The sequence below is a fragment of the Lactuca virosa genome, chromosome 4 (assembly GCF_052849685.1).
Source record: "Lactuca virosa cultivar CGN04683 chromosome 4, Lactuca_virosa_CGN04683_v6, whole genome shotgun sequence".
Taxonomy (NCBI): domain Eukaryota; kingdom Viridiplantae; phylum Streptophyta; class Magnoliopsida; order Asterales; family Asteraceae; genus Lactuca; species Lactuca virosa.
This window is the reverse complement of record NC_136429.1, coordinates 530605791-530621347: the sequence shown is the minus strand read 5'-3', so window position 1 is coordinate 530621347 and position 15557 is coordinate 530605791. Positions and strand designations below refer to the sequence as shown.

The window sequence follows — 15557 nt, the reverse complement described above, 5'->3', positions numbered from 1 at the left end:
TTGCGTGATACGATCCAATGATGGTATTCTCAATGTTGTAATGGAGGAAGTATATATATATATATATATATATATATATATATATATATATATATATATATATATATATATATCATAATAAATAAGTACCTAATTGCCACGTGGCAATTGTTGAGCCCCTCCCAGCAAAGTTTCCCGCTCAAATTTTCTATGTGAAGTTCCAAAAATACCCTTTCTGCCTCTTAATATCCATCCGCCTTCATTCTCGCTCTACTTTTCAACTTCTATACTATAAATCAGCCCTAAATTCCAGAAATCTGGGATGTAATCGCATATAGAAATTCGATTTTCAAATTTCAACCCTAAAGGATCGCTTTTCTTCTTCGGTGTTACTCTCTCTCTCTCTCTCTCTCTCTCTCTCTCTCATCTCATTTGACGATTACTTTAGCCACCAAGTCTCAATCATCTATGTTGTGTAATTCCACCGCTTATGTGCAGAAAGGAAGTTCAAACTGGCGGGATCGATTCTGATGGTTTCCCATCCACACTTTGTTGATCGTAGTTGTTTCTGATATCACGCTATTCATTTGGTTTAGAAATCCATGGAGGTTACATCTGAATCGTTTCAATTACTTTTTTTTAGTTTTAATTATTTGGCTGGCGAATCAAGTTCCAATTTGGGGATAATCGGTATCCAATATCTCTTTTCCTGATGTGAAGTAGGGATCATGATTTCTCCATTCTTATGCGTGTTGTGTGTTGTAGACGGATGTCCCGGGCAACCAAGTTGACGGTTACCTCTTCCAAGCTGCTTGCCACCTTCTCCTAATCAAAGGTAATTTCTTCGTACCCTTATTTTTTCATAGTATTGAGAACGTCAAGAATTTTGCGTTAATAGATTTTTAATTTTTGAAAATCGTCATTGGCCTCTCAGGCAATTTAAGTTTGATTTGATCTGTTCTCATGTTACCGCCATGTTTATGCTCCGATCAAGCAAACCTACTTCGGTTTTCCTGTTTACATGGTAACACTTGCTAATATTTACATATGATTAGATACGGTGAGGTTTTTTAATTGCAGGCGATGAGTTCTCTTTTCATTTGGAAAGAAAATAATTTGCATCCAGCTTCCATCTGTTGCTGTTATTTTCAGAAAAAATGTCAAAAATTGAGATATTATCTTTTATAGAAGAAATTTAGATGGATTTTAGCTCTGGTCAGCCTTCTTTGAGGTATATCTTATAATTTGTTGGTAACATTAGTACAACACTACATCCCCTGATTCAACTGCTTTAAGGAGAAATTCAAAATGACCTAAATGTATATTCTTCTTTTATCCTTTGATAATTTTACTTTTCTTTTGCTAGATACTCAAAAAAACTTTCATTCCATTACGTTTTATCTATTTGATTTATTCGTATGCTAAGACCAACAAAATAGCATCTTCATCCAACTAAGGGATAAGAGTGGGCAAAAGGAATTAATTTAGGCTGGGTAAAAGCAACATGATGTTTATGATTCAATTTAAGAATTTTCAAATGATGTAAAATATTGAACCATTTAGGGTTTGTTATTTGTTTTATGATGTGTGTGTGTGTGTTTGTTTGGTTTATTGCGTGCTCAACAGTTAATGAAGAGTAAGGCTGATTTACATCGGAAAGATGAGGAGTTTTCAGTTGGGGATCGAGTCTTTCTCAAGCTGCAGCCGTATAAGCAACGTTCGTTGGCTCGTCGGGTTAATGAGAAGTTATCGTCTCGTTATTTTGGTCCTTTTGAGGTGTTAGAAAGAATTGGTAAGGTGGCTTATCGCTTGAGGCTGCCGGATTCATCGCGGATACATGATGTTTTCCACATTTCTCAGTTGAAGAGGGCTATTGGGACTCAGTTGGCTCTTCCCAGCTTTCCTGCTACACTGACATCGGATATGGAAGTTTTGTTGCAACCGGAGCAGGTGGAGGGGTTCCGTGACGGGGCGTCTGGGCGGGAGGTTTTAATCAGGTGGAAGGATTTACCAACTTATGAGGCTACATGGGAATTGTTTGATGTGATACAGCAACAGTTTCCAGATTTTCACCTTGAGGACAAGGTGGTTGTTTGGGAGGGGAGTAATGTTACGACCCAATCTGGTAGGTTTGGTCAAGTTTATCAAAGGCACAGCAGGAATAATTTAGAATAGGATAATTATGTTTTTAAATTCAGTCTTTATCTTTTATAGGATTGCTTTGCTGGCTGTTTGAGTTATTTTAGGATTATTGTTTAGCAGGACACTATAAAAGGTGCTCCATAGATTCTGTTTAGATTATTCAATCAATAAAAAAGAAGCCTTGAGGCGTTTTAGGAGTTTCCTGTAACTCGAATTGCAGGTAAGTTCTTGGGTTTCACCTGGGAACGTATTAGAAATACAGTGAATTTCCAAATTGGAGTGTCCAACTCATGTTTATCTATTAAATGTATATATTTTTATTAAGTCAGATGGTGTTTTGTTTATCTATTTTGGTTGATTTTTGAAGAGATATATATTTGCTAATTGATTTAGGTATGCATGAGAAAACCTGTTTAACAAGCATGAAGTTGCACATTTGCTACTAAAAGGATATGTCTCCATTATTGCTTATGAATTTTAAGATTTGAATTCGATATACTCAGGTAAATTATGTAGCTTTGTGAAGCATTTACTTAAAACTTGTGTGGTATTATAATTATATTGTGCTATGATGTTGTTACTTTTTTTTGCTTTACATCTCCATCAGTCTATAGTAAAAAGAAGCAAAATTTATGCATTTAATGCAATTTCATTTCCTTATTAGTAAAGAGAACCAAACATTTTCTTATAAACATCTGACATATGTTTTAGCAGATTTGTATATATCAATGTAATTTCATTTCCTTATTAGTAATAGCAGCGCACTTGGTTCAACATGAGAATTCAATATATGAAGCTCAACCGGAGGAAATCATTTTAGTTGTTTTTGATTTGTTGTCATTTATAAGAACTCGATGCAACTTAGGGGCTTCAAACTAAAATCAATATGTTCCCTTTTGGAATTTTTTAAATATGTGCTTATTTACATATTAACATTGTATTTTTTTTAAAAAAAAGATGTTTCGGATTATTTTTATATGCTCTGGAAAAGTTTTTTTTTTTTTTTCCTACATTACAACTCATTAATAAGACATCTAAAACCCCAAATTATGATAGAACTTTTATCTTTGTAAACTAATGTTTCTTTTGCAAAATTTTGATTAGTCATTACGATTTGAATTATCAATAGTATTATTTTTTTTTCTCAACTGTGGTTTCTACGGGTTTAAACCTAGTATATATATATATATATATATATATATATATATATATATATATATATACACACACACACACACATCGATATAAAACTATTTTTATTGCATTGTACGAAAAAGGATGTTAATATTTTTTGTAGCAGAACTTCATAATCCAATCACCCCTTATGCACATATAGTGCTCAAATGCTAAACATGTAAGGTATACACACATCGACAACATCTTTGAAGTACATGATTATGGCAAACATGGTGTTGTCAATCTACAATATATGACTTGTGAATGTAGGAAATGACGATGCTCTGGTATAACATGTTTTCATGTGATACCGACAATGAGATCACTAGGTTTCACACACTTTTACTATTTTGTTCATTTTTTCACGTTAACGGTGTATCGAGCTGCATACGTAGATGAAACACATACACTTCACCATCGTACCTTTTTTGTGATCAAATTCTTATTTGGCATTCACAATGTCAACACTATCATGTTATTAATTCTCGTTGTAATGAAGTTTTATGTTTATGTAACTAAAAATAACTATATTTATTAGATTCTTTTTCAAATAACTCATGTTACATCATAAATAAATATAGAAAGCTTAGTACTTTAATTTATATAAAATGATGTATAATAAAACCCTAAACCCGAACCCTAGTAGACTCTAACATACTCGATGGAATGGTTATGGACCGATCAATCATAATTGTTTCAGTAGTTCTTTTATCGTGGCACATTCCACCCTATATCCTAACGTCTCCCTTAGGTTTCTCGTTAGGCGCACTAGGTCTAGGATTTGAGGAATTAAAAAAATCACCATTTAATTGGCGACTTTTTTAGATTATCTAATAGTAAGCGACGATTTTTCAGATTTCTTCTTAGATTATTATTGGCATGTATCAAGATAATAAAAGAAAGTCTAAGTTAATAGAATAGAGTCCGAAATATAAAGAATGTTTTCGAGATACAAATAACGTCTACAAAATAGAGTCTGCCATATTTTTTAGGTACATCCGTCTAAAACTTGATTTTTTTTTTTTTGTTACACCCATGAATATAACAACCAGAGAAATATTTTTTTAATAGAAATGTTCAAAAGTAGCATTTCAAATTCCAAAACCCAAATAACATTTACCACTATGATGAAACTTATCGAAACCAAAAACTAGTGATATTAGACATATTAAAGGCAAAGATCGATGGGGCGGGGGTGTTTGCGTGTGCATATGCAAATGGAAGAGCAATACACTTTATATATATTTGAAATCCAAAATGGACTCATTTCAAACATAATGGTCATTTCGGCTGATGATTAGGCCTTTTATGTTATTAGTAATTCTTCTCTATAATTACATCCACAATTTGTGCAAGGATAATCTGGTGCCGTTCCATGCCGATTTGATGCTCCAGGCCAAAAAAAATAATAATAATAATAATAAAAATTAAGACCCTTAGACCATTTCAAACCTTACATCAGTTTTTATACCATGTTTTACCCCCTACAAAAATAGTCCATAATATATTTTTTTTTGAACTTATATAAATTTGTCAAACACACCTTTCAACTAATTAGTTTTTAACATGTTTATATACATCTTTTTCTTGTGAAGAATTTATAAAATATTTTCATTACAAAATTAAAACCAAATTAATTATTTGTATATTGCTAATTTGAAATAGATGTTGTTTTATTAAAATGACATTTGTTAATTAAAAAAGTTACATAAATCTAAAACATTAATATTTAGTTTTATATTTATGACTCATTAATATCAATTTAATATATAACATAAATTTAGATTAACTTTTATAATTATAATTAATTGATAACAAGTTAGTATATGATTAAAATTGAATAGAGATCAAATAGGAGGGACAAAAAGTGGCACATAAAAGTTTTGCATCATTTTATTGTAAATGAATAATATAACATAAAATTTGGTGTTAATACTAAGTTTACATCAAAATAGTGTGAAAAATAAGTGGGGTTGGAGATGACTCCACATCAAAATGGTGTAAAAATTGATTTTTGGTGGAGGGTTGGAGATATCCATGCTAGTAAAAAAGTTATTAATTTTTTTTAATAAACACTTGTGATAAATTTCTCTTTAGATTGTTTTTGTAATATTATTAGTTGTTTTTTTTTTTCTCACGACCAGATAAATGTTTTCTATGCAACATGTTATTATTTTAAACTTATAAAAAATAAGAAAGAATCAAGTAAAGGCAATGAAAACATATGAATTAACTTTTTATCAGATAACTAACATGAAAGAATTGAAAAACGATAACTAAATCTTATGATTTACATGAATAAAAAATTAGATTGAGTCGAAACAGTAATCAAAAATCAAATTAAGAGATGAATCAGAAATCAAAAATCAAATCGGTGAAGTTGCATGAAATCAGATTAACACAAATTTAAGATCGATTTTTTTAAGGATGTGTGAAATTTTATTATCAAAATTGGTGTATTAAGAAAGATTGAATTAGAAATCAGAAAACATAAATTGAAATCGAAAATCAAAAGGCTACGTAAAAACCAGAATCGATTATTTTGTTACCGTTGAAAAAAAATTAGAATTGATTCATAGAGTCCCTCGATCGATGATGGTGAAAAGATCAATACGATGATTATTTTAGAAAAAGTGTACGGCCCTAAGCCTGCAATGCTGATTTTGTTTTAACCCAATTTTCTTTTATTTTTCCACTCAACCGATATATATATATATATATATATATATATATATATATATATATATATATATAGGATCCTAGAAATTTGGAGGCCATTAGTCGTTGCCCATGCTACCCGACCCATTGGCATGACCCTCAGATGAAGATCAAGATATGATTATCAAATAAGAAAAGGTTATACTCCATCATCCGAAAGAAATTACTACATAAAAGGAGTATATGATATAACATGACTTAATTAATAAACCATTTCCAAAAGATAAAAGAATCCAAATACCATCTTCAATAAATAATTAAAAATAAAAAATTCAAAACAAAGAAGGATTGGGTTGTACATGACATTGAGCATAGACTTTCATTTAAAAAAAACATGTCACATCATAAATAAATATGAAAAACTAAATACTTTCATTTATATAAAATGATGTATAATAAAATGGTTCCCATAGGTTTCTACTTTCTTGCTAGGCGAACTAGGTCTAGGATTTGAGGAATTGAACAAATCATAATTTAATTCGCAACTCTTTTAGATTATCTAATGGTAAACGACAATTTTTTTAGATTTCTCATAGATTATTCTTGGCTTGTATCAAGATAATGAAAGAAAATCCAAGTTAATAGTATAGAGCCCGTAATAATATAAAGAACATTTCCGAGATACAAATAACGTCCATAGAGTCCAAAATGCCACATTTTCGAGGTACATCAGACTAAAAAAGTTACTTTTGCGTTACACCCACGAATACATGATGTTATTTTTATTAGAAATATTCAAAAGTAGCATTTCGAATTCCAAAACATTTACCAACATTATGAACCTTATGAAAATTATAATGACATGAAAAAGTATGATTTAGTTGAAAACCAATGATACTAGACATATTGTGGGTCGACAGAAGATAAAATAATCTAAATACCATCAATGTCAATAAATAATAATAACAATAATAAAAGTTTCCAAACAAAGTTTTAGAAAAACTGTACATGATATGACATGAGTGATGAGTATCCATTTTCATTTACAAATCCACAAACGCAACGCAACTCAGCAACATATAAACTTAATTAAAAATCACCAAACAGAATGTGCAAAAACATATCCGGCCACCAAAAGAATCTAGGCTAACACTAATAGTAAGTAATAACCATACCATCAACACATTACACATTACACAAACCAACCCAATTTATAAGCTTATTATTACTTATTAGTATAATTTTATCCTTGTTTCAATTGAGCTTCGGCAAATTGGGCACTGCTGTAGAGTTTCTCCACACTCACAACATGTCTGCACAAATATGAAATAGACAAAATTGTAAAAATGGTCCCTGTGGTTGGCAAATTTATGTGCTTTTGGTCCAAAATTGGATCTTTTTAATGATTTTGGTCCCTTTACACCTGAAAAGACTTTTATACCCCTCCTAAATTCCGTTTTCCTTTTCTTTTAGTTCATTTATTATTTATTATATAAAAAAAAAAAAGATAATTTACTCTAAAAGAAGGGCCCTCTCTCTCCCCCCTTCGTCTGTTGCTACTTCTTTAAAACACAGACAAACACATACCATCAAGAACACCTCCACCTGACCTCCTCCTGCCATCAACGTTCGCCCCCATCACCATCACCGGCTGAGAAAGAGCTCTAGAAGCTCCAACGTTTTTCACCACCAGTGAACTAGAAAACCATCGTCGACAATCTCCCCAACCACCTGCGTTTGTCACGCCTTCTCGACGGGGGCTGATTATTTTCGATTTTGGATTTAGAGGGGGCTAAGTTTTTTTACCTGAAAAGATTCTCAGGTTTGTTCTTGATTTGGTGTGGTGTGGTCTAGTATCGAATTTCAGTTTGATTTGGGGAGAAGATGTTAACCGGTTGTCTTCTCCGACAATTAGGGTGGGGTAGGTGGGATTTTTTTTTTGTGATGCAGATTTAACAGGTGGTGGTGTTATGATAACGGTGATGGAGATGGCGACTGATTATGGTGGCTCGAATAGATAAACAAGGGCGGCTTTCTGCCACTCCCTTTCTCGTTGATTACGAAATGGGTTTGATCTTTCATTGTTTATGTTGTGAAACCAATAAGATGCACAAAAAATCAGACTACACTCTACATGCTTGGGGATCTAGAAAACAATGGAATACCGAGAGAAATGATTCCCTTGACTCTATCTGGCCGGAAAAGACTAGATGCCGAGCGACAGTTGTGCCCCAATCATGTCCCACCACAAACACCTGATATGATATGGATTTTTATGGATGCGAATCTATTGAGGAAGGAAGATGTGGTGACGATGGTTGATTGAAGTTTTTGAGGTAGCAATGGTCGACGATGGTGGAGGCAGTGGGTTGAAGGCCAGTGATGGGTCTTTAACAACATTAGAGAGAGAGAGAAAGAGGGGGTTGGGGGTGGGGTGTTACTTAAGAGAGGTGGGGTGGGTTTTTTGGTTTTTTTAATTAAAATAATAGGAACTAAATTAAAAAAACAATCAGTTAAGGGCATAATCCTCATTTTAGATAGGGTATGGACCAAAACCACAAAAAATGATAACCATAAGGACCAAAACTACACAAGATATCCAAATTTGGACCACCAACATTTCATTTTGGACCGAAAGCACATAAATTTGCCAACCACAGGGACCATTTTTGCAATTTTGTCAAATATATATAGACATCTCCATAATACATAATAAATATAGTATATTTGCATTTTTGGTCCCTGGCTGATTATAGCTGATTTTTGCAATTTTGGTCCCAAAAAAGTTCTCTTGCAATTGTAGTCTCTTCATTTGAATTTTGAGGTTTCCGTAACGTTTTTCTAAGTGAAATGTCAATTTTTGGTTTTGCAAATTTGGTCCCAAAAATATTACTTGGAAAAAATAAGGACCAAAATTGCAAGAGAAAAGTTTTTGGAATCAAAATTGAAATAATTAGTTACACTCAGGGACCAAAAATGTACAAAAAAATTAATAATAATATGTGATAGTATTACCTGATGACCACAGCCAAATGCCATATCCTTGGGGTTAGTAAGGCAAATGGGGCATACCTACATAAAATATAGATATAAATAATTAAATTTTTGCAATTAACCTTTTCTTAAAAGTTAAAAGTCAAAACTCCAAAAGACTAAAATGCACCTGATTGTCATAAGTAGAACTAGGAGTAGGAGCAGGAGCAGGTGGAGCCCTGTTTGGAAGACTAGTTTGATGATAATAAGGGGCAGGGGTAGTTTGGTCATAATACGATTGTGAGCCCTTTTGAAAGCTACTTGAGTGCGATGGTTTTGAGCGGCTAAAAGATGATGCACCATGAACCGGAGGAGGAAGGGCAATCCTATGTGGCGAAACTCCTTTGCGGCTCCTGTACAAAACATCCAATCCAAGTCCAACAAAATAAATAAATAAATATTTAACCAAGAGGGTAAAAAGGTAAATTTTACCCTAATATATTCAGTTCGAGTGTTGCTATATATTGAGCAGGAATTTCCATCAAAGCTTTAAGAGCAAATTCTGTCTCTTTACGGATTGTAGCCACATTCTTGGACATGATTTCTGTGAAATTCACAAACTAACATCCAAAAAACAAACAAACAAGATTAACATTATTGGATGACAGTCAAGGGCATTCATGTCTTTTTACACAAATACTGACCTGGAAATTATCAAATTCACGAGAGGGGATATTGTCGTCAAATTCTTTCATCATATCCCATGGCCCATCTCCAACTCCAACCAATACGATAGATAGTGGAACCTTACTGTATAAAAAAATAAAGGATATAAAATATAAATTATAATACTTTACTTTTATTATATAAATTATAAATTATAAGCACCTTGCTTCAACTATGGCGTCGACAGTTCTCTGTTCTTGTGGACTCAAATTACCAGGCTCAGTATCAACACTTCTTGTTACCTTAAATTTAATTAAAGGTTAATTGTGGAAATTTTGTAAAAGTGTTACAGATTAGATTTATAAAAAAAAAATCACCTGCCCATCTGCAATAATTAACAACACGTGATACTGGCCCCCACTATGTTCAACGATAGTCATAGCCTGTTCAATGACAGGGGCAAATGATGTTGGTCCTGTAAAAAAAAAAACATGAAATACAACATAGAGGTTAAAAGGGCAAAATGGTAAATTTTACATAGTATTCAAAGGAAACAAATTATAGAGTTTAAGATCTCAAACCTGCAAGCTTTAAATGAGGGACAATTTCTCTGTATCTACTCAACACTTCCTCAAATCCATTACAAAACCTTTCTTCTGGATAAAAACTGAAAACATCTTGATCGTGTGTTGATGCTGCCATTTTGTAACAAAAAATTGTAAGATATATATTTTTATTGGATTATGAATTGTAAAGAGTAATGATTAAATTACTATTATACCATCTCCAAAACCATAACAGGGAATCAAGTTGTCTTCATCAAAGGCAGCTAATGTTTTCCCGATAATGGTTATTGCTTGTTCATACGGATTTAAATCATCTCCAATATGATGTAGACTTTTTCTATTGAAAGACCTTGAACCTATTTGTAAGTAAATGGTTAGTTAGACTTAGTGTGTTTCACATCACAATGAAGGAATAAGAACAAAAAGGGTAATAACGTAAATGTTACCAGTCCATTCGTTGCTCTTAGTGAAGTCAATACCAACAATTAGGTTAGAAGATTCGAGCCCTGCACGAGCAAGAGCTTCAGTAACCTGTGAAAAAAAAGTGGAAGTGTCATTCTATTAATAATGGAAGCTTTCAACTAAAGCTACAAGATAATAATCCATATGAATGTGCTAATTTCCACTATCATACAAGTTCCACCAAAAAAAACAATTTTTTTAGCAACAACTTGCACAGACTACAATACAATGCACAATATTACAAAAGTATGACAGATTTTCGAAAACAAGATCTCTCCAAGAATCATCAGCATACCAGAATTCATCCAAACACAAAAGACAAAATCCATTATCCAAATTCTATATAAGATTGACATATCCGGTGACCATTGGATAGGAATAGGATACATCACATCTTGCAAAATGTGTAAGAAAAAGAGATTGATGAAATTCTACCTGTTCCAATGAAGTGTAATTATCTGCAATCCTTGAATACCTCCGGTCAAGCCTCCTCTGTGGTCTATGGGGTTGACCAGATGGTGATGGTGATGGTGATGGTGCAGGTGCAGGTGCGGGTGCGGGTGCATGATAAGGTTGTGAATAAGCAGGATAAGCCTCACGAACAGGATAATTATGAACGTCTTGTGGCGGATTTGAATAAGATTGTTGAGGATAGTTTCCGTATTGACTTCCAGTAAAAGATGATGTTGATTGGAACGATGGTGACTGTCTGTCAGTCGGACGCTCCTCTCTTGAACTTCTGCCCCCCATCCAATACGAACGGAAATAAATCAAGTTATCTGCAAGATTCCGATTGATAATCTTTCTGGAAACAACCTTCTCGAAAGTAAACTGTAACGATTTGAATGTAAAACCCCTAAGATGGAATGAAACGCCTTATTTATGGTATGTTTTGAATTGCTAACAGAGGAAGATAGACTGGAAATTACACGAAGACGATACTTATAAACCTAGGAGTTCACGAGATTAGAACAATGGTGTCTTCCACGAACCCTAGCAAGCGGTTACGAAGAAGCTTCGCCGACATAACATTTGTAGAGTAATTTTATCTGCATTTATTTCGTGCACGACTACAAATTTGCCTATTTCATTTAAAAAAAAAAAGAAGAAAAAAGAAGAAGACAACAACCTTTCTATGGCAAATTTGTTTTCGACAGATGTACGTCAACCCACGGATTACGACACCGGAATATCTAACGATTTATCTCTAATAACTAAATTGTTAAGCAAAGCAAATTTGGGTTTACGAACAGTGATCAACCTAGATCTGCGAAATTCAATCGAACAACAACCACCGATGAAGATTGAATTAAGCGTCAGTCACTGATACTCGACTGGACTGGACTGAAATTGATCTAATCCGCAATTTTACAGGGAACTACGAGATGAACTGATGAATCTAGATGAATGATTCAGATAAACAAACCTGGATTAAATTAAGCGAAACAGGATCATTTGCGGTTCACAATTACTTTCCTGAAAGCAACAATTGAGGATTCGAATTGTCTCCGAAAAGCAACGTAGCTTTTGAATTAATCAATGGATTCGCTTTTGGAAGTCTTCGTTTAGTTGAAGTCTATCGAATCATGCACATGGTGGGATGAACGAAGTCTACCAAAGTTCTTTGCTGAAATTCTTTAATCTTTTTTAGTGCGAAATCATTTGAATTGGGTGTATGTTGAGTTGTTGGCCACACATCTCCATTAGAATATATGGATTATATTTTGTATGATAGCGAAGTAAATAAAAGAAAGTTCGAATAAATGAACCAATTTTTTCTTATTTGACTTGAATTTTACAAATGATAAACAAAATTGTGTAGTTTATATTTGTTTTTGTTTAAGGATCCATGTTATTTGTTTCAATTATTGATGCTAAAATATTAAAAGCATTAGTTACTGATTGGTTGCTTTTTTTTCCATATTCTTTGGGTTGGATAAAGATACAACAAGTGGAGGGAAGATTAAACTATAGTCTTTTTCAAAACAAATATGTCTTATTCATTGTAACTTGATGTCTAATGGTTGCTTAGATAGTTGAATACCGTCCATTGAAAATGATTATATACAACTTGTTAAGTAGATTGTATTATTATTTTTTTTTACTGTCACCATCATCTACCGTTCTACCCAACAATTATGAAACTTTCCTTCAGCCATTGACATTAAAATTTTACGACATGTCAAAGATAAGATTTTATAACCAAATGCAGAAGCCCCACAATTTCACCATATTTAAAAGAATTAAAAAGATTGTTTAAACTGTTGGAGAGAATCGAAATTGATCTCAAAGAAAAAAAATATTAATTTCAAGCTTAGAAAATGTGATTGCAAACAATGTTTAACCAAACTACTCTTTGATTAATAGGAAAAATAATTCAAGCCTAATTGATTACAATATGTCTCTCTTAATCCTAAACTTGATTATAGACATGTATATGTAGTCTAACAAACCAACTTGTATTAAACTAGGAAACTTATGACCAATTTGCCATAAAACAGTTTGATTGTCTGGCCTCCAAGTTCATCATCGACTTAGGATTGCAACAATCACCCCCGCATCTCTAAGTCTTTCAAGAGATGCCTTTGATCCCGATCAAGCTCCACATTTCCTTGAACTTGGTTTGAGCTAGTGGTTTAGTAAGAATGTCCGCGTTTTGTTCTTCACCGGGAATGTACTCCACATCCATTTGTTCGTTTTCAACACAATTACGAATGAAGTGAAACCTTGTGTTGATGTGCTTGCTCCTTCCAGGAAAAACGGGATTCTTCGTTGGTTAGATAGCCGACTTGTTATCAACTCTTAGAACCACCTTCTCTTGCGCTTTGTTCATGATTTCTCCTAGCAAATCATGAAGCCATATTGCTTGACATGTAGCCGCAGTGGCTGCCATGAACTCCGCCTCACAAGATGATAAAGCAACGATATCTTGCTTTTGCAAGAACCATGTTATTGGAGATTACTCATAGTAGAAAATGTGACCGGTTGTGCTTTCTTCGCTATCTGGGTCAACATTGTGACTACTATCACTATAACCAGTGAGTCGGTTTTGTCCCATCCCCTCGTACTTGATTTTGTATCTCGTTGTTCCTCGTAAGTACCTTAGTGTAACGCCCGTAGATCAGGACTAGTCAATTAAGAGACAATAAGTGTCGAAAACGAATTTTTGATAGAAGATTATTTAGAATGAATAGTCTTAATAAAAGTCGTAGTATATGTTACAAGGATTCCGGATATATAAAGAATGCCGAAATCCGAGTTATAACGAAGGAGTTATGACCCGTCGAAGTTTCGCGACAAAACCGGCACGACACAGTGCGACGTAAATAGTGAATTTACGATAGAATGATTCTTAGCTTTAGTGATCTAAACTAAAGTCGTAAAGTTCGTTAAACCAAGAGTGTGCATAAAAAGAACGTCCAAATCTGACTTCATATGAGGAAATTATGATTTTTCTAAGTTTCGGTATAGCAGTAGACAGCTAAAAACTCGAAATTTAGATCGAATGATTTTTAGCCGAAACAATCTAAACGATAATCGAAGATCTTGTTGATAGTAGTTCAACAGTAAAAAGACAGACGAAAACGGACGTCGGATGAAGAAGTTATGAATTTTTAACGGACTTTTCCTGTCCCGGCCCGTTAAAAATATAATATTAAAAATAAATTCACAATTAGCCAACGGAGTCTAAACGAAAGTTTTAGTGCATAATTTCACTTACGTGTGGATATAAAGAACGTCAAAAACGGAGTTCGTATGCGAAAGATATGAATTTCTGAAGTTCGGAGCACAAACTTCGAGACCTGACTGCGTTCACGACGTGAACACAGTGTTCACGACGTGAACTCAGTGAACGACACCTTTCGAGGCTAGAAGACACACAGCAAGCCTAGGGGATGACCAGGATCAAAAGTCACGACGTGAATATACCTGGTTCACGACGTGAATGTGATTTTTCAGCCTATAAATAGGAATCGAAGCTCTCCGGATTTGGTTGCCATTTTCTAACCTCTCTCCTATTTTTTTCATCTTTAAGCTCCTCTACACTGCCCCGACACCGCGGTTACATATCGACACCCGAAGCAAGTCCCGACGCCCCTAAGATCCCGAGAAAAAGAGTTTTCGAGCCGAAACTCTGCCCGCGTGAAGCCCGGTTTTCGAGAAAACATCCCGGTTTCATCGAAGAATATTAGTTTTAGAGCCGAAGTACTGTCCAATCGTCTTCTTAACAAGTGAGTGTATAGTCACTTTCATCTTACACATATATATGAAGTATTTTATATAAAATACGTGCTATGTGTATATATGTTGTTTGTTTATTTGAGATGGATGATGAATGAATATTTTATACAGGTTTTAAACCGTATATGTATTTTTATATCTACAAATATGTTGGGTAACACATGGGTAGATGAAAGATTGGTTTATACAGATTCTAAACTATATATGTATTTTATATCTACGAATATGTTGGGTAGAACGTGGGTAGATAAAAAATGAGGGATGAAAGATGATATTGATGTTATTGGCAGCTGCGCCTAATAAATAACATTGGCAGTTGCGCCTAATAAACAACAATGGCAGCTGTGCCAATTAGAGAATAAATGATGTTGTTGGCAGGTGCGCCTAATAAATAACCAATTAAAGAATAAATGATGTTGTTGGCAGCTGCGCCTAATAAACAACATTGGCATCTGTGCCAATTAGAGAATAAATGATGTTGTTGGCAGTTGCGCCTAATAAATAACCAATTAGAGAATAAATGATGTTGTTGGCAGTTGCGCCTAATAAATAACATTGGCAGTTGCGCCATAGGCAAAGGTTGACTTCGTGCTTATTTCTTAGGTTAATCCTTAGGAATGAATGAACGAGGAATAGCTGATTTCTTAAGGTGGGTCCTTATGAATAAAAGAGATAATGGGGATGGGAAATTGG

At 33.8% G+C, this 15557-nt stretch overlaps 1 protein-coding gene and 1 long non-coding RNA gene across 5 annotated transcripts; one reads left to right on the top strand and one right to left on the bottom strand.

Annotated features, from left to right (window-relative positions):
- The first annotated feature begins 255 nt into the window (after positions 1-255).
- On the top strand, positions 256-2377 carry LOC145109533 (uncharacterized). 2 transcript variants are annotated; one of them, XR_013709061.1, is made up of 3 exons: positions 256-814; positions 1060-1210; positions 1606-2377. It is a non-coding gene; the product is annotated as an uncharacterized LOC145109533 (long non-coding RNA). The 2 variants fall into 2 exon arrangements; XR_013709060.1 differs by having other exon boundaries at positions 914-1210.
- A 4516-nt stretch (positions 2378-6893) lies between these two features.
- Positions 6894-12318, bottom strand: LOC145109531 (E3 ubiquitin-protein ligase RGLG2-like). 3 transcript variants are annotated; one of them, XM_079046714.1, is made up of 12 exons: positions 12049-12318; positions 11058-11453; positions 10607-10691; positions 10376-10516; positions 10176-10289; positions 9972-10069; positions 9817-9896; positions 9633-9738; positions 9421-9548; positions 9119-9341; positions 8971-9027; positions 6894-7268 (listed from the first exon to the last, which is right to left on the bottom strand). In XM_079046714.1, the coding sequence occupies exons 2-12, from the start codon at positions 11370-11372 to the stop codon at positions 7188-7190; spliced, it is 1428 nt and encodes a 475-aa protein (XP_078902840.1). In that variant the 5' UTR covers positions 11373-11453; positions 12049-12318; the 3' UTR covers positions 6894-7187. The 3 variants fall into 3 exon arrangements, with proteins under 3 accessions (XP_078902840.1, XP_078902838.1, XP_078902839.1); XM_079046712.1 differs by having other exon boundaries at positions 11058-11401; XM_079046713.1 differs by lacking the exon at positions 12049-12318 and having other exon boundaries at positions 11058-12025.
- Positions 12319-15557: the final 3239 nt, after the last annotated feature.